Source organism: Pholis gunnellus (genome assembly GCF_910591455.1).
Source record: "Pholis gunnellus genome assembly, chromosome: 11".
Taxonomy (NCBI): Eukaryota; Metazoa; Chordata; class Actinopteri; order Perciformes; family Pholidae; genus Pholis; species Pholis gunnellus.
In genome coordinates this window covers 6,017,330-6,035,651 of record NC_136538.1, presented here as the reverse complement: position 1 = coordinate 6,035,651, position 18,322 = coordinate 6,017,330, and the positions used below count along the sequence as shown (strand labels likewise).

The 18,322-nt window shown below is 44.1% G+C and overlaps 1 protein-coding gene across 1 annotated transcript in view; it reads left to right on the top strand.

The window, feature by feature from the left end:
• The window catches only part of cfap46 (cilia and flagella associated protein 46), a gene marked incomplete at both ends in the record, with an annotated part of 50,085 nt that overhangs the window by 15,844 nt on the left and 15,919 nt on the right, over positions 1-18,322 (top strand). Inside the window, 23 exons of the mRNA XM_079169532.1 lie at positions 1,328-1,477; positions 3,481-3,582; positions 4,471-4,652; positions 5,011-5,142; positions 5,259-5,424; positions 6,548-6,620; positions 6,939-7,074; positions 7,161-7,344; positions 7,770-7,923; positions 8,535-8,743; positions 8,859-8,972; positions 9,136-9,297; positions 9,729-9,877; positions 10,345-10,443; positions 10,523-10,583; positions 10,955-11,101; positions 11,597-11,797; positions 11,884-11,990; positions 12,178-12,360; positions 13,070-13,208; positions 14,880-15,077; positions 16,388-16,576; positions 17,615-17,731. Coding sequence (XP_079025658.1) covers positions 1,328-1,477; positions 3,481-3,582; positions 4,471-4,652; positions 5,011-5,142; positions 5,259-5,424; positions 6,548-6,620; positions 6,939-7,074; positions 7,161-7,344; positions 7,770-7,923; positions 8,535-8,743; positions 8,859-8,972; positions 9,136-9,297; positions 9,729-9,877; positions 10,345-10,443; positions 10,523-10,583; positions 10,955-11,101; positions 11,597-11,797; positions 11,884-11,990; positions 12,178-12,360; positions 13,070-13,208; positions 14,880-15,077; positions 16,388-16,576; positions 17,615-17,731 — 3,354 coding nt within the window. The remainder of the gene's footprint in view (positions 1-1,327; positions 1,478-3,480; positions 3,583-4,470; positions 4,653-5,010; positions 5,143-5,258; positions 5,425-6,547; positions 6,621-6,938; positions 7,075-7,160; positions 7,345-7,769; positions 7,924-8,534; positions 8,744-8,858; positions 8,973-9,135; positions 9,298-9,728; positions 9,878-10,344; positions 10,444-10,522; positions 10,584-10,954; positions 11,102-11,596; positions 11,798-11,883; positions 11,991-12,177; positions 12,361-13,069; positions 13,209-14,879; positions 15,078-16,387; positions 16,577-17,614; positions 17,732-18,322) is intronic.

Genomic DNA, 18,322 nt, shown 5'->3' with positions numbered 1-18,322 from the left:
GTCCTCTCTTAATTTGATGAATGATGAAACGGATTGCTATTATACGGATCCTGACCTGTTTTTCCATGTTATTTTGGAGCTATCACACTTCATGTCATCCTCCAGAAAGTGTGGCTGGCTAGTAAGCTTCATATAAATCTTTGTCCAGTATTATTATGCTAAAAAGGTAAGTGGGTTCACCAAAACAGACGAGACTGTAACTGTAACTTAGGTCCTTCCATCATAGGGATGAAAAACAGATGATCAAGGATGATAAAAAAACAAAAAAACATTTTGGGACGGTCACGGAACGGAAAGTAGACCGAGCCTGGAAAACAAAACAAAACAATATTCTTTGCAGAAGTTGTCGATGTAGAATTGCGAGAGACGGTCCAAGAATGCGTACGCAGGAACTACGAGGCCTCTCAGGAAGCCTTGATTCCTCCTCCAGAGGATATGACGTGACAGATGTTAGAGCATCGCAGATGAAAAGTTGAAACGCTCTTATGTTCACACTACGAGCAGCAGAGCAACGGTTTACAACTTGTTTTTCAATGGAAGCTACGAACTGATGCCCGACACTTGTCTAGCTGGCCTTGACTGCTCAAATTGTTGGTCCGCTTTTATCTACCCACAATTCCTGTTCCGTTCTGTCGTATTAAAAAAAATGGAAGAAAAACAAACTATTTAACTCCAGAACTCCGTCAACAAGCACTTGAGAGACATTTCAATGGCGACAATGTAGCCAGACATAGTGTGAACTGTTCATAGCATCAGGAAGATACACAGTTTGTTATCCCTTCATCACTTAACACACATGTAGCTCCCGTGTCTGTGTCTCGTCTCATGTCTCTGCTCTCTGTACGAGCTGCAGTTGCCAGATGAGCCCTGTTTCCGTTCTCCTTTTCTATTCAAATGATCCTCCATGAATATCGGCTCTAACTCCAGATGAAAGGCACTTTATCAGTGAATTATTAACTAAATTCCGTCGTGTCTGTTTCCTCTTTGGAGGAAAGATAAAAAAGTGATCCTTTTCCGATGCATTTTGTATAGATAGCCGACAGTAGGGCAGGGTCAGATACAATGTCTCGTCTTGAACAAAGCCTCGCTGAACTCTTTCGTGTATGTTGGCCGTGCCTGCAGCTGACAGGCTGGCAGAGGGCCTCGGGCTACAGAAAGGCTTCTTATAGATACATAGAACAATGTACGTATTTGATAGACACTGTGATTCACATTTAGGACGATGCAGAATCCTCACTGTTAATGTCGTGTTCTACTTGTTGAGCTTCAAAGGGTGCTAATACCGTACCAATGCAAGCTCATTGTCGTTTTCTCCACTCCCTCCCAGCTGTGTGACTTCGCCCTTCGCATGTCCACCTGTAACACCCCAGGGGAGGCCGTCCCCATCGCAGCAAGGAAACGGGTGGTGGCCACGTGGGTGCAGGTCAGGAGGCTGCTGCAGCAGGAGATTGGCTCAAAGATGGACACTAAAGATGAGGTACCATTCTCTGCTGGCTGGTCTATGATGGTTTGTCATCGTTGCTCAGCCTGTAGGAGATCATTTTTGATGGATGGCAAGTTCTAGCCATAGACTGCACGCCTTTTAAATCCTTCCACAGAGAGGAACATATTAGTGTCTGTCATAACAGCTAGACCATTACTGACAAAGTCCTGGACCAGGATCTCTAGAGAAGAGTGGTGACCCTGTGTTTATGACATTGTAGTCCAGGATTGGCTTCCACCAGCTACAGTATTCATGAATCGTTACTAAGTTTGAGCTTTGGCTTCCTAAATGGCAGTCTAAAGAGCCCAATATACCCCGAGGTTTTATGTTAGAAATGTACAGTGTGGGTCCCCAGCATTTAGAAGCTGCCGGATGCTAACTTGCATATGTTGGGCAGTTTGCATAATTAGCATTATTCACACTAATTAGCAGAATCATCTGTATTTCAGCAATTACTTTGCTGATTTGGGCAATACTGGAGTGCGTTTCGGGCGTTATTCAGGATGCTGAATCCATTTATGTCCATTTAAACCAGAAGTGACCATATTTCCACTCCTGTTGGGCCAACATGAAGTTTTAAAGAACGCTGTATCGATTGGATTGAAAAGATAACTTTTATATATTTGAAATAAATGGAATAACTTCAAATTAGTTACAAATTGTAAGATATTTATAAACATAATTATCCAAACGATGCAGAACATTTTTAATGTTAATTCACAGACTAATAGCCGACACTCTGAGGTGACTTACACTTGGGTATTTGAGAAAACAAAGGTACCACACCTAAATGTTATGACTATTGCTAAATAATGTCCTCAAATACGAGAGAAGGGAGTAAAACATGGACAAGTAGACCACATGAGTCCTGGAACGTGTTTAAAGCAGAAAACTCACGGCGCTCGTTACACAGCGCGTGACAACTGGAACACTTCGATCGAGCGAGAGCGCCTTTCACTTCCACTGCTCTCCACCGTTATGAACCATATCCTCATCGACCACCTCCTCATCCTCTCCCTGTCTCCAGACTCTGTACATTGTTGTTGTCTTGCTCTTCTTGCTGCGAGTGCGTGAGCGGTAGTCTCTGCAGAAGCAGTAGCTGGGACGGAGCAGGCCTGCAGCTGCACTTTGCTGTGGTGAATGCCTTTAACCCGGCTTTGCTTTTTACAGCCGATAATGTCCAAGAAAAACAACAGAAACCTGTCAGTCTTGCAATGTTTGTGAATTTATTTATTTTCTATTCCTTGGAGGGGATGGTATCCCTATGTATGCTATGTCTGAGATAAAAAAAAAACCTGTTTTGAAAGCTTTTGTTGTCCAACACAAAACAATGTGAAATGTAAAGAAGAGTGAATACTCGCTGAGACTGTTGCCATAACATAATCACCTCACATGCATAATGTTTCCTGTATCACATTATGGTTCTTCTTTAATGGGCTTATAATATTGTAGCTGATGACGCCTGACGTTTGTATTCATCTTTTTGATGCGGTAGGTGTTACTTCCACATTGCAGCATTGTATCCGCTGGACTGCGATCATCTCCGTATGCCATATTTCTTGATTGTGCGGCACCGCAGCGGGGACAGAAACGTGGGGAAAGAGCTTATACAATTTGTCAGCTGCTTAGTCGCCATAATCCTTTGACCGTTTGTCAGCCAAGAATTTCCTGCCCCGCATCAGTCGCGTCAGCCTGATGTACTTTGAGTCACAAAAGCATTGCAAATTAGGAAGTGTAGCGTTAATATAAATGTTTTTTTTTAGGGTTAATCTCAATAAATCCTTCATTAACTCATTTTCCACACAATAGCAAGTCGTACATTATCAACTGAGGTCAGGAAACATGCAATATGATAATCTCACTGCAGCTTCATGTATGATTTATGAGCAAATAATAATACATTATGTATTTTCTATAGTTAAACATATGGGATCGGTGTGTGTTCAGCAGGGGGCCGCGTTGCTCAGCGTGCATTGTTTTCTTCCCCATCTTTGCAGTGTGAGAACGAGAAGGTGTCGGCGATGCTGGTAGCGGTGGAGATGCTCCAGTGCAACAGGAACCCGAGGCACGTGGAGTTCTCCGTTCCCAGTCTCCCGTCGGTACGTACGTCTCCGCTCACGGTTTTCTCTACAGTCGCTGTAGCCCAGATGGGGACAACAGATGGCGAGGTGGCCCGTGTGCACACAGACCCTGTCTGCATCTCATCATGTGTCAATATCTTCAAAACTACTGCAGCTGCCTCCATAATAGTGCTTCGGTTGGGTCTAAACTTTTGTAACTCTGTGGAGAATCCTTCTTGATGCTCAAGGCCCTTTGAGCTTTTTCCACACGTTTTATCTTTTGTCTCTCATCCGTTTCCTCGGCTCTCCTCCTTCCTTTCCTCCCCGTTATCATTCACTCCTTCCTCTCGTCTTTTGAATTCTGTACATTTCTTTTTTCCATCACCCCCTTGTCCTTTCTTTTCTTTTTTTTCTCCACTTCTCCTTCTTCTTCTTCCTTCCAATGTTTCCTTTCCTGCGTCCCTCTAATCACTCACCTCACTCCTTGTCTACCTTTCCCTCCATCCCCCGACTACCCCCAAAATTTGCTTCACACCTTCACTCCGCGCTCGTCCTTCTTTTTCTCATGCTTGTCTTTACTTTTTTGACTCAACTCCTCTGCTTACCACCTCCTGTCTTTTCCCTCGCCAAACTTTTCTTCATTTCTGTTCTGCTTTTTGTCTTCCATCAAACTCTTTGCCTTTACTCTTTCCTCACTCCTTCCAATTTTCTCCATTCCCTTTCTGCATTACTTTACCCCCCCCCCCCCTCCACCCTCCCATATTTTTCCCTCCCATATTTTCATTCTCGCACATTTAATTGCCTCTCATCTTTTCTCGCCCTCCCTTTTCTCATCTTTTCTCTCACTCAATCGTCCCCCTCTTTTCCCACACATCACCCTCCCCTCATCCTCCTCTCTCTCTCTCTCTCTCTCTCCTCGCCTGAAAGCTGGTGAGCATGGCGTCTGAATGCAGCTGGACTGACGCCGTGGTGGAGTTGCAGGTGTGGTGCCAGCTGGCTGCCTGCTGCCACCATGCCAAGGACCACAGCTTGGCGCTGCGCTGCAGCGAGAGCGCTCTGCAGCTGGAAGAAGCAGCAGCAAAGAGCCTCAGCGCCATGCCCTGTGTTTTGTAAGTGGAGTTGGCTGATTACAATTGATTTAAAACAATAAGAGAATTTTAGAAATGCCCGGGGTAGATCTGTTGTTTTACAACTCTTAAAAAAAGAGAGACAACATGTGTGGAAAGCACTATAAGTGGGTGTTAGGAGTGGTTGAGATTTGTGCTTCCAAAGCTCTCTGAGGAGCAAGTGACATCTTGTGCATATTCAAGAGTATTGCAGTTGATAAGCAAGCGTTGCTTTCCTTTTTTACTTTTTAGCATGAAGTTGCAAAGTTTTGCAAAGTATCGCATATATTTAGGGCATGTCATTTATTTATTTTTTTGTTGATTGATTTAACTTTGATTGACAGCTAATACATTTCCCTAGGTACGGCCTGACTGCGGTGAACGAGCTGCTGAGCAGTGCCGCTTGTTTGCGAGGTTTGAGTTTAGTCCACGAGTCCAGTGGAGATCTACACGCTTACAGGGAGGCTATGAAGGTGCTTCTGTCCAGTGTCAGGTGCTGTTTACAGTCACACTATGCATCCACTAATGCCTTGGGAAGCCACACAAGTTTTTACAAAGTTCCTCTTACTCTAAACCTTACATGTGTTGGCTATCTTCTTGTGTCCATAGCAATGCAGAGAAGGCTGAGAATCCAGCGTTGTGTGTGGCAGCTGCCAGGCATTACTGGAACGCATGTCTACCCCTGACTCAGTCTCCTGGGGAAAGATGGCAGCTCCACGAGCCCCTGGAGAAGATCCTGACTGCTCTGGTCAACACCAACAAAAAGCATGCAAACGTATGGACCCTTCATTAGTAATATTTACACATTCACTCTAACCCATATACATTGTTTCCATGTTGGTGTCACATGCAAGCATCAGCCAGGGGTTTTAATGTGAACAAAACTAAATCCTTTGAGGGTATTTATATATATATATATATATATATATATGTGTATATATATATAAATATTTAAGATATTTGAATAGAGGAGTTACAGCGTTTCCAGTACAATCGCTTTAAGCTTTAGTCCAGTGTGCAGATACTCTCCATTTTTCCTCCACAGAATCTGTTATTCAGCGCCCGGCTCAAACATAAAATGGCCCACAGCTACCATTTTAGCATTTCTGTCATGTCTGACAACTATGCATCATTAGCGGTGCACTTAGCTCCTAAGCAGGAGCGATACAGCAGCACGGCAACAAGGGAAACCAACAACACAGAGTCGGCCCCTCTGCTGAAATGCTCCAGCCCCGGCATCAGACAAGTCTTTCCCGACACTTTACAGTTTGAGTCATGCCTGCTGCTGACAGGACGAAAGCTCCTCCAAAAAGAAGTACGAGCATCAAAAATGAATAACAAGCGAGCAAAAGAAGAATTGAATGACAGACAAACTGACCTTTCACGTTCTGCTATTTTTTTTACCAACAACTTCAGTTTGGTTGCTCTAAAGCTGAGTAAAATAGGCGGTAAAGTTCTTAAACTTGCTCAGTCATCTTTAAGTGATGAAACACATTTTCTTGAGGGGAGAAGTGTGGAAAGAAAAAAAAATAAAGCGTCTCCCAAATGCCGCCTGTGGACAGCGATCCAGCCAGGGGGATAAACACGCCTTCCAATGCAAAAATAACTTCAAATCCATAATTAACGGCTCATTATTAGCTCATTTGAGGATTCAGAATGATGTTCGTATGTGGTGTTTATTCCAACATGCCATAATGACTCAATGTGATTCTTTTTCTGTGTAGGATGCCCAACTGTGAACATCACAAATGACTACCTCACCCAGTATTGTCACATGCTCTGGGTCAGATAGCAATTTATGTTAGATGTCAGTGAGCTTTAAGTACGACCAAACACCCACCAGCAGAACTCTCCTGCTGTGGCGACTTAAGTGTTGATCCTTTCCCTTTTTATTTCAGAAGCAGGGCAAAGTGAAAGGCTCGCTCACCTTGACAGCGCTGCCTCTTGGGAGTTCTAAGCATGAAGCAACAGGCGAGTGGTAGAAGAACCCCGACAGGGCTCAGTGGTGAAATCTCTGATGTTTTGTTCTGCTTCCTTCTAGGAATCTGATTGACCGCCTATGTACCTAGTCTACACTATAAATAATAGATGGAACAAGAAATTGTTCATTCCACAACAAACAATTACGCTTTTTTTTTTAAGCTGTGACATTTGCATTTGGATGGGCTATCTGGGAGAGCTGAGTTTCTTAGATCCACATTGATGATGGCGTTGTGAACACACAACTTGCAAGTACAACACAGATCAATCATCTGAATAGAGTTCCTGTGTATCTATGCATGTGAGCAGGTGAAGAGGACCTCGCCCTGAGAGCAGCCATATGCAGCCTGTTGCTCCACATCCACATGGATGAAACAGACTGGAAAAGTGTTCTGCAGCTGCTGGACCGAGCTATCAGAGACATGCCTCGCACCAGACACCGGCTGTGAGTAGAAACACAGAAGAAGAAGAAGAAATAACACACAGGGGAGGGAAAAGATATGAGAGTATTGTCCTCTTGTGTTTTACCAGACCGCTGCTGAAACACAGAATACTGCTCAAAGCTCAACAGGGGGAAAGCGTACTGACGGACATGCAGAGGTTACAAGACGAAGGAGAGCCGCGCTGTTCACTAATGTGGCACCAGGTGGCACTGTGTGCCGGCAACATAACCCAGCAGCTCACCAGCTACCAGAAGTCCATCACCTCTCTGTCGGTAATGTTCTGGCACCATATCTGTGTAATTACCTAAACCTGGTACGTCAGCAGATTAATGCAGATCGATCATGTTGGAATCTGTCATAATAGAGAAGTCTAGTCTTAACGTGAATCCTTTTTATTTATTGTGTCTTTTGGCACTGAGCAAAGGTAACAGTTTTAGCTAAGTCTCTAGCTCCATCATGTGGAGCCACTACGTCAGTGCAACTGTGTTTCACTTGCAGTGGCCTGGAATACAGGAGGAGAGCCTCTCAATTGGGGATAAGTTAAGGTTAGGGTAAGAGTTAGGCTTAGGATGAAATGAATCCTTTCTACCATCCAAAGATGTCACTTCATCCCAAGCTCCAGGCCACACAAAGGACTGTTTCCTGTCAACGGCTAAACAAACACAAAATGGAAATGACTTTTGTGTTTTGTGAACAGAGTGAAGAGACTCCGTGGCAGAAGGTCAGCCTTCTGCTGGAGTTTGGAGAGTGGTTGTACTGTCACAACTTCCCCGAAGCCGATGCCCAACACCAGGTCCAGTGGGCCATAGACATCCTCCTACACTTGGAAAGTGAACGGGCAGAAGGATCAGGTAGAACGCATTGACTCATATTGTTCATTGTATCACGACACAACTGTGTGAATGACCAGTTAGTTGTGTTAATTATGCTACCGTGTACCCGTAAAATCTACAGGAAAAGTTAAAAGATGCCATGTGGGCATGGAACGGATCTCTCAAAGGGTTTCACACAGTGTTAGTCTGAGCAGTAACATCTGATCCAGAAAGGGGCCGTGCCACAGCTTTTTGATAATTGCATCAGCAATTTGTACCCTCATTTCAATTGTGTAAACATTAAACCAAGCAATTATTCTTCAGAGGAAAAGAAACTGACCGGACAAAGAAGTAGATTTCTCAAGCTCCCATGTGAGAATAGCGTAGCTCTATTTAAAAGACCGTGAGAGGTCCTTTGTATTCTCCTGCTATGAGCCCCGTTAACTATTCCCTGAGAGACCAACGGAACACCCGAATAACAGAAAACGTGGAAACTAATTACAGAGATATGTGCCTCTGCATTGTTAGCTTCATTTGTTATTCTTCGTGTAGTGGCCGCTAATGATGCTGTGCAATTATACTTCCAGAATATTGTACACATCTGTTAAACTCTTTGTCACAGTTAAGCTTTCATGTTATTTTTCCTCTAGAAGACGATTTGAGCTCAGTGGAAGGCGAGTCCCTGGTGGGAGTACGGGGCTTGTTATTGACGGAAAGTTTGTCGGATCTGAAGGAGGTGCGGCGCCTCGACAGCTTGGTACGAGCACACGCTCTGCTCGCTGTCATGGCGGAGAGGACTTCACCTGAGCACCAGCTTAACCTGCTCAGAGCCTGCGTCTTTGTGCTGCGGATATGGCAGGTACTGCGTCTTTAACTCTCACAATGTGGACGATGAGGCTGTTGTTCAAATGCTTAGTCGAATGTTTAAGTTGAGTGTGGGGCCGTGCGCATGTGTGCACCGCCTGTCACCCCAGGTGTCCATGGCGGTAGGTTGGGAGATTTCCAATGAGATGGCAAAGAGCCAGCCTCCGGCCTCTGCTGCATCCAGAAAGGACAAAGCCAAGGACAAAGGCAGAAAAGGGAAAGCTGTAAGTCTTATTGCTCAAACTTCCTTTTGAATGTCGTGTACACGGCTTAGTGTAAAGCCCTAGGTATTTACCTTCGAATGATAAAGCGGTTGCTTTACTAGTTTGTCAATAACAGTCATCTACCGTTTAATATATCAATTCTGTGTGTAATCAGGACGACCAGCCTTCCCCTGCAGAAGAGAGACCTAAATCTGTTGACTTGGATCAGAAGCTTCCTTCCACGCCACAGGACTGGGCTCGCTTTGTCTGTCCTGAACAGGCCCGGCTCATCTTCAGAACCAACAGTCACCCCCACTGCATCAATGCACACAGCATTACAAAGCAGGCAGGTCTCTCAGTGTCATCACTATACCGGCTATGGTGTTGGCCCTCATTTCGGTCTGGTTTTCAGCATGGCAGGGACTGTAGCTGCTGGTTGTATAGAACTGATGGTGTAGCTGGGAAAAAGACATCCACTTGGCGTCAATGTCGCTCTAAGAAGCTGTCCTTTGTTGGTGAAGAGGAAGTGTGTTTATTGATCTCTGTGGGTCACATTCTGATGTTATAAGAAACTTCAGTATTCTGAAATCAATATGTGTCGTAATTCGTTTATGGATGTAGCCCCAAAATGGGATGGAAGTATGTGTTGAGATTGGGTTTGATGGCACCGTGGGTCACTTCCTGTTCTGATAAAGCACCGGATAGTATTAATATGTAAAAATGTTCGGCTATGCCCTGAAGAATATGATTTTTATTTTTTGTTTTGATTGGCTGCAGACTCGAAGCCTGTTTTATCTCGACCTGCTGGAAAAGGAGCTCCACTCCCTCTCACTTGACCACCTGACGCTGCCCATCATGCATCTTGCTGAGACCATCGCTCATGACCTTTTGGGTAGGAGGAGCCTCTCCGACCTCTACCGACTGAGGTAAGAACACTGGGGAGTTAAACTCCACAGCTTTCACACGTTAAAGTCCTTTGGGAGTAGTACTGCATGTGAGAGGAATACACACCCCATCTCCAACCGAACTGTCCGTAGTCCTGTTGCATTGTGGGTAATCTAGCCGCCAGGTTTTGACAGGGAAGAGGAATGCATTGAATTATAAAGCTGGTATCTCTGGTTATGCTGCATCGATTCCGATCCTTTTTCTTCACTGAACATCGCAAGTCTGAAAATTTTATCGAAGTGCAATGCTACATCCTACAAGTTTTTAAATATATTATATATATTTACTTTAATTGAATTGTGTGCCACTGCAAGATAATGATGCGACTAAAGTCAAACTTGCTTTATTCAAACCCAGAAATGATGAGCATCAACAGAATGAGTTACTTTCAGAAATAATGAAGTGACTTTGTACGTCTCTTGTGGCTCTTTTTTTCTCCCCCAATTAGGATTGTGAGGCGCTGTAGTCAGCTGGGTTTGGAGACACATTCACCGTATGAGGAGAAGCTCCTGAATCTGAGTAAGATCCAAGAACAAGAACAGATGGGGTAAGACAACGCGGCCGTACAGATTTCTTGATTGTACGTTTTGCTTAAATGACCTGTGATCTCATGTTCATGGTTCCAGGTGCCACAAAGTGATCGCTTTTTCACAGGAGAGAAGAGGCCTTCACAAAGCTTCCAATCAGGTCAGCCTGCTTCTTACAAAGTAGATATATCGATGTTTACAATTCTGCTTCAAATAAACTCAAAGAAATTACTATTATGAATAAATTTAGCTTACTCTAGTTGTATCACTTCTTAGAGGATTGTTTGCAATCGCTCACAGGTGACTTATGTTGAAGGAGATTGATTATGGTATAGTTATCATTTCTTTTCTGTTGCATCCGTTCTTTCCCATGGTGCTGTGAATGTTTGTGCGTTTCTGCACCTGTATACAGTATGTCCTGCATGTATCCAACCTGTTAACAAGTTGGCAGTTCAAAAAAAGAACTTGATCTGTTTACCATTTAAATCAGTTTATATAAAAAGTGAATTGTCTATTGTGGTGATTTTTCAGGAGGTGGATGGAATGGCTGGCTTTGGGCGGCCGAGGAGTGATGCGTGTGCTCAGCACATCTGGCTGGACAAAGCTGAGGTTTGCCTCAGCATCGGGCTCCGTCAACAGGCCAGGCAGCTCCTGGCAGAGGCCCACTCTGTGGCCCTGGTGAGTTAAAACTGTGACAATCTGACCTTTCACTCTTGCTCACATAGAATTTTGTAAAACAACATTACTACCTTGGTTTTATTTTTTCTCACTTCAAGGGGATCAGAAATCTACTTGACAGAGTAAATTTGTACTTGCCCTTATAGAAATAGTTTTATTTATTAGCGGTTATCATATAACAACAATTAATTGTCATTTCATCTTTATTTAAGCAAATTAATCCTGAGTTTTGCCCATATTTTGTAACGCCACCCAACTGAACTCCTGTTTCCAGCATCATTGAAATGCCTGCTTGCTTTTCAGCTCATAAACTTTTTCTTTTTCTCGCGAGTGTCCGATCGGTACTGTGGATGCGCAACTCTCAACAGAGATGAGAAGGAAGCGAGTTGGATCGCCCCTTAACCACTTCCATCATTAGCTCTGGATACAATCTAGTCACTGAGGTTTCTGTTTCCCATTCAACTATAACGATTACTCACTTCCCCCTCTGTCCAGGAGCTCAGAGACCTGAAAGCAGTGGCTAGAAGTCTGCTCAGTCTGGCCATTCTGGCTTGTGAAGAGCAGAACTTTGGGCAGGCTTTGGTCCTGCTGGACAAAGCCAGCGCTCTGGGCGGGGATGAGGAGTTCTGGTACCAGCTCACCCTCACCAAGCTCAGAGCTGTAGTGGGCCAGGGAGAGCAAGACGTACACACCAAGGTATAGAAACACAAGCTTCGTAAAACCCCCTACGAAACAATTACCTTGAATACTTTTCCCATCATGCCTGTTTTTTCCTTTCGCAGGCTGAACAGATTATAAAACAAGGCCGTGTGGCTCTGAAGCTGGTTCTGGAGCAGCGGGTAAACCGAGCCCCAGAAATCACATTCTTGATCACCTCATTAGAGATGAGGTAACCCCAAACGACTGTGGTCATCACAAATCACCCTTAGCTGTGTTGTCCTTTTTTAATTAGGATTAGGACTAGCTGCACTAGTATAAATGTGCTTTATTTACAGGCCTTCCTGTTCCGAGGCACAAGATATGGGAGAAAGGAATGTGAATCCTGATCCTATGATGTGTGTTTCGTTGTGTTCCAGGGGTGCCATTGAATGTATACGTGCCCTTGGTGGCGGTGAACCCGGAGGGAGATTAAGCAACGAGGTTGTCCAGAGGCTGATGGCCGCCTGTGATACACTCGGAGACTGTGCCAGTGGTTTCGCTAAACTCGGCTACAAAGAACACGCAGCGGAGACGCATGTGGAGTACGCACATGGTCTGAGGTGAGTCAGTCTGGAGCCGTACAAAACCACGAATGCAAAAACAATGTTTAGTCTTACTTGGGTGCATGTAGATCGCTTTGACAGGTAAGTCTTGACAATCGGCACATAAAAGTTATTTCATACAACTATTACACCTACACCAGACTCAAACACAATGGGTCTCATGCAAGAACATCAGAGGCCGACGTGTACCACTCCCCAATGTTCTAATTAGGACTAAAAGCATTCATGTTCTCCCCCGACAGTAATGTTACATAACACACAGTATATTTGCTTTGTGTTTACAGTGCATGCTTTAGAGTGCTTGGACCCATTAAAACTCACCTACAAAAAAAACATGAACGCTTTCACCCTCTTGTGGCTGAAACGGGCAGTACAAGATGAAACATTTTAGAAAAATCACTTAGTTTTTCTCCTTGCAAAACTTTTTTCCCCACCTGTTCTTAAGTCATAAACACACAGGAGAGAAGACAATGTAGATCAGACTAAATGGATCGCCACACTGTTTTTCTTTTGCCTCTCAGGGCTTCTGCAGCTTCTGCTGCTGTGCTGAGATACGCCGGCAAAATCTAACAAACCTCTCAGTAAATTGTCAAGCTATGATGATGATGATAAAATGGTCAACAGAATATTATTTACACATCACTTTGTCTGAGTGTATGTTTTATTTTAGTTGATTTTTAATCTCTCTCTCAATATCTCTCTGCAGAATCCTAGCCAGCCGTACCGCTCACACAGAAGGCAAACAGCGCTTGCTGCTCGACGGCCTCTCCCAAATGCAGCTGGCTGTGACAGAGCAGGAACATGTGGCGCTGAATGCTCAGACGCTGCTCCCCCCACAGGAGGAGGTAAATACAGTGCATGCACGTTCTTTGAAAAATGTTTGAACAACTGTGTGTTTGCTCGGCTGTTACTCTCCAGCTCCGAAGCTGAGTTCTGGCTAAAACTGCTGGCCCATCAAGGACATGTGCAGATGGCAAAATGTTTGATCCTATTTAGAGGAGTATCCGAGCGTGTTTTTCAGCGTTGAGAGAAGAAAGGATTCTCCTGTGAAAAGCCCTTTTTGTGGCTAAATGACAGAGCGCGAGGCTTTGTTTGTGTTCTGCGCATCTCATTTCCAAAGGAGTCTAATTAACCGAATCACAATTAAGCAGCTGCATGAGGTCATTAAGGCCCTGGTGTATGTATTGCTGTTCATATCTCCGACTCAGACAGGTAAAGCCGCCGTCGCTGCTTCTTGTCAACATCAGATGGGTCGCACGGATCCCGTTCTATCCAGACACTAACACAAGCTGTCACACAGACGAGGTTATCTGAGGGCTTCGGAGCCAGAGACGGCTCGGCATAACACTGGCTGCTGCAGCATTGATTTACATGCTGATGGAATCCTGACTCTCAGAGCTACTGCGAAATCATGCTTTTGAGTTTTTGATTAAATCATCTGTGGATGTTTTTGTTTGTTTTTTTAAAGGGATTTTCAGCACCAAAAACCACAGCAACAATACAAAACCCCTGCATGTTTTCTAGGGCGTCCTTTATCCAATGTTAATGAGAGGGGTAAGACTAGGAAGGCAGTGAATGATCATTGGGTAGGACACCAAACAGGCCAACATGTGATGGTGATGGTGGATCTTAGCAGATGTGATGGCTGAGAATGAGTCAAAAAGACAGACTTCCAAAAATAGAGATGAGGCCGAAACACGTGGGTGAGATTAGCATAGGTGACATTCATCATTATTCATATTCATCATTGCCTCGGTAGTATTAGACCAGTGGACTCGGTGAGGTGCTTTGCGTTGTGAGACCCAGTGAGGGACACAAATAGATGACATGTGGACACGTTTCAAAACCGACTGCCGATCCTCGGTCTTTATCTCTTTACCAGAGGGGTGCGTTGATGATCAGGGGTCAAAGGTTGGCACGTGAAGAGAGTGTTGAGAAGCTTTGAAATGGATTAATAGGACAGCGATTATGAATGATGTCTCAGAAGTGGATCCTCTGTTACTTCATCACACGAGTTAACAGAGCAAAAGATACAAACGTCCCATCATTAGAAGAGTCTGTGGATGTTTCCCACTGGAGGCTGGGTTGTAGCAGTCAGTGTCCTGTCAGCAGATGGCGCTGCTGCCCCAGTCAGTCTTAATATCCAACCTACATTGGAAACAAGAGACCACAGCTGGGATCACTGGAATCATGCTCATTTATTCATTTGTATGAGCTTCATGTGCTAGCTTTTGTTCCACGTTCAATTTGGTTTAAGTTGGTGGTTTTCCATCCCATTCAAACAAGTTTCTCATTCGCCATGTCTCACAATACTTCTTGCCTAAGTTTGCTGTTTGTCTGTGAACTCATGGTCTCCTGCACCCTAACCCGCCGCTTGAGAACACTTGTTTCCAAGTCAGACTTTTTAATATCCTAAAGTGAAGGTGCTTCTGATTTCATTTAAACAGGGAAGCAAATGGACTTCTGTGGAGTTTTTCGTTATCATTTAAACTTGACTTCCTTTCATCCTTTGCCAGAGTCCTGGAGTGTCACTGGCAGCCGCGCGGAGGCTGCTGCGCCTGCGACTGGCCCTGGCAGAGTTTAGTCTGGCCGTGCTGGAGGAGCACTGTGCTGAGGAGACACGCCGAGCTCTGGCCCGCCAGAGGAAAACCTCTGCTGAGGTAGCGCTGGAGGAGTTCACACGCTGCCCACCTGAGCCCGACTCCATAGAACAGGTTAGTCGGTACACAAGCACCTCAGGCTCCGTTACGATGTACTCTATTCTAGTGCTATAACATCAATTAATGTAGCAAATGAACAGATTATGCTAAAGCTCTTTTACGGCAACAAGCTGTTGCATTAACCGGTCATTTTTATTATGAGGGTGTAGCATGTTATTTGAAAGAATAAGTCATTATTTTATGTTTTTATCATCACGAAGTAAAAAGATCAACAACAACAATGAGTTCATCCTACTCAGAAATACAGCTTAGAACTCATAGAGCAACTCATTAGAACACTTTAAGAGCATTGCATTAGGTGACACAGCCCATGTGTGCTTTTGAATAACCACATGAAGTGCTTCATTGGCAGTTGTGTATTATTAATCACTGTCATAACCAAACAAGTGCAGCAACAAGCCATCACTCCAAGACGGGGACACCACCGCCCAGGATTTAAGCTGTTTGGAGTGTTTTGCCTCGATTTGGAATATTAATTTAGGATTCCTCACTAGAGTGCTGGGTTTAGGAAAAGTAGCCACGGGTCATGGGTAAGCATACACTCTCGTGACTCCTCTAATCTAATAATAATAATCAAATTTCAAAATCTATTTTACAAAGTGCTTCACAAAGGCAGCAGAATTAAACAGACAAGTCATAAATTAGTCATCAATGACAAGTCATCAAAAAACATTTGATGTATAAAAACCAATATAGTGTAGAAAAGGGTAATATGAATGACAGTTCAAAGTAAACTATAACACAAGTAAAATCAGGGAAGTTGTTCATCCTAAAGGAGATCACTGACTCAGCCGACCTGATTTCCTCGTGCCGATCGTTGCAGAGCCTCGTGGCCTTGACTGCAATCGCTCTGTCCCCTTTGGTTTGCAGCCGGGCCTCTGGAACAGTAAAAGTATGTTCTGGTGCGTCCGGTGCTAAGAGGTCAGAGATCTAGCAGGGAAAGATATCGCAAAGACACAAAAGTAACTCTTAAAATGTTAAAATCCAGTCTGAAATACCCTGGGAGCCAGTGTAAAGGGATCAAACTAGAGGGATGGGATCACGTCTCTTCCTTCCACTCTCCCAATGCTGCTTCTGAACACATTTTATAGCTGCTAAAAAAACAAAAAGGTACATTAAACATGTGTTAGTATTTGCTTCCATTATGGGGTTTCTGTTCAGCCAAGTCCTGAACGTCAGTCAATCAATGCGTCCAGTGAAATGTAGCGAGGTTTGCGTTTGTCGTATGATAGCACAGGTAAGAACATTGCCTGTGTCTCCATCCATCTCCTCATGTGACCGTAACTTCCTTGTGTCTTGTCCAGGAATGGCTGAGTGTGGGCAGCACCTTGGGGCAGGTGGTCCTGGGCCAGCTGACTGCGGTCAGCTCTCACTACCGGGACAACATGCAGGCCAGAGCTTCCTGCCTGAGTCTGATGGGGAAATACCTCCGACTGCTGGCTGTGCAGGAGGACCCCATGTACCTGTGTGCTCTCTGGGTCAGACATGAGCAGGTACTGTAGACAACACAAATGTTCATGTACATAAATGTACACGTACAGTATGTCTGGTGCATAGAGGTGTTTTATGGGATCTGATAGATGTGGAGAATCACAGGGAGTATCAGGAAACGCAATGAATAGATTTGAAATTGAAACACAGAACAATATATTTAAATTCCCCAGTTTGTTACCATTGAAATACAAACTCTCTTGGATCAGACGTCTGGGGACCAAATATCTTTGTGATCCTAATCTTTTGATTTGAGAAGTTGCCTTAGTAAGAACTTTATGGCACAGAACAGAGTCCTAAAAAAAAAGTGTAAGTAAGAGACATATAATGTCCTCGGTGGCTCTGGAGGCTATTTTATGGGAGTTTATGAAATATGCTATTGAGCTGTATCACTGGAAATGATGCAGTGTTTTAAGTCTCAGCCTCTGCTGCTTCGATTTCGACCTTTCTTTTTAAAAATCTGTTTCTTTTTAGTCCCCCTTCTTTCTGAAAGCACAATACCAAATCACTGGCGTAGAAACCTTCCCTGCACAGCGGTCTAAAAGCTTCTAAGGGACTAACATTGTTCAGAGTATGTATCTCAGCACTGTAGTCATGTGACCTCATCAGCTGCCATACCTGGTATTTATTTCCTGACATGTCTGCCTGCACTCGATGATGCTTTTAGAGTAAAACACGAAATCTTTTTTGTCCTCTTTATTAGGTAACTCTGCTCCAGGCTGTTTATGCCTTCAGAAATGTTGTGACCACAAACACAGCATACCAGAAAGAAACAAGTCATATAAATCTCTGGGGGATTTTATTCACAGGATTTATTTCCCATTTTTTTGGGAATCCTGATGCACCCACATACACACCAAGTGAGAAATAACCTGGAAAAAGTTGACACACGGGGTGAAAAGCTTATCGTGATTAGAGGGATTGATGTCGGCTTACATAATTGCGGACGGAGAAGCTCAGGTCTTCATGGTTTGTGATCATGAGGGGATTTGGTACTAATCACGCTCATTTTTCTGTGATCTTGAAATAACTTTGTGCAGGAGGAGGCCAGGTCCGACCCCGAAGCCGTTTCCGCGGAGGACGAGAACTCCGAGGAAGACGGAGAATCAATCAGACGAGAGGCGAGGGTGACCTCTGCCAAAAGTGCTGAGCTGCAGGTACATACCTCCTGACAAGTGACCCCATCACTTCTGACTCATCTCTAATCTAAGGTCTTCATACTGAGCCTCACATCTCAAATCCCCCCCGGAGGTAACTCTCTGGGCGCTCTCATATTGAAAGTCTGCGCAGAGAGATCTACTGTCCACCTGAAATAAGCCTCGAATATATTATTTATGTGGCAACATTTTGGAATATTAAGTAAGATTCACGAGGTAATGTTGAAAGGTCGGGTCTTGACTTGGGTGTCTGCATGGAGATCAACTACAATGAAACAAAATGTAATGTATCATTTGGATCATATCAACATGAGATGAATCCCCTCACAGACGGCTTTAATCAGGTGATGTGTCCTGCTGTTAACTAGCATACTGTAGAACCTTCTAGCCCTATGGAAACATAAACATGTGAAATAGTCTGTGCCTCTTACCTACACATGTAAAAGCAAAGCACTGAAAAGGCTTTGCTGGAATGATGCAAGAGAGGTCTTTTGAGTGGTTAAAAAAACATACCAATACAATATTTCATTGTCCTCTCAGTTTCAACGAAAGATATCAAAGTATGAATAACTAATACGGCATATTATGGCC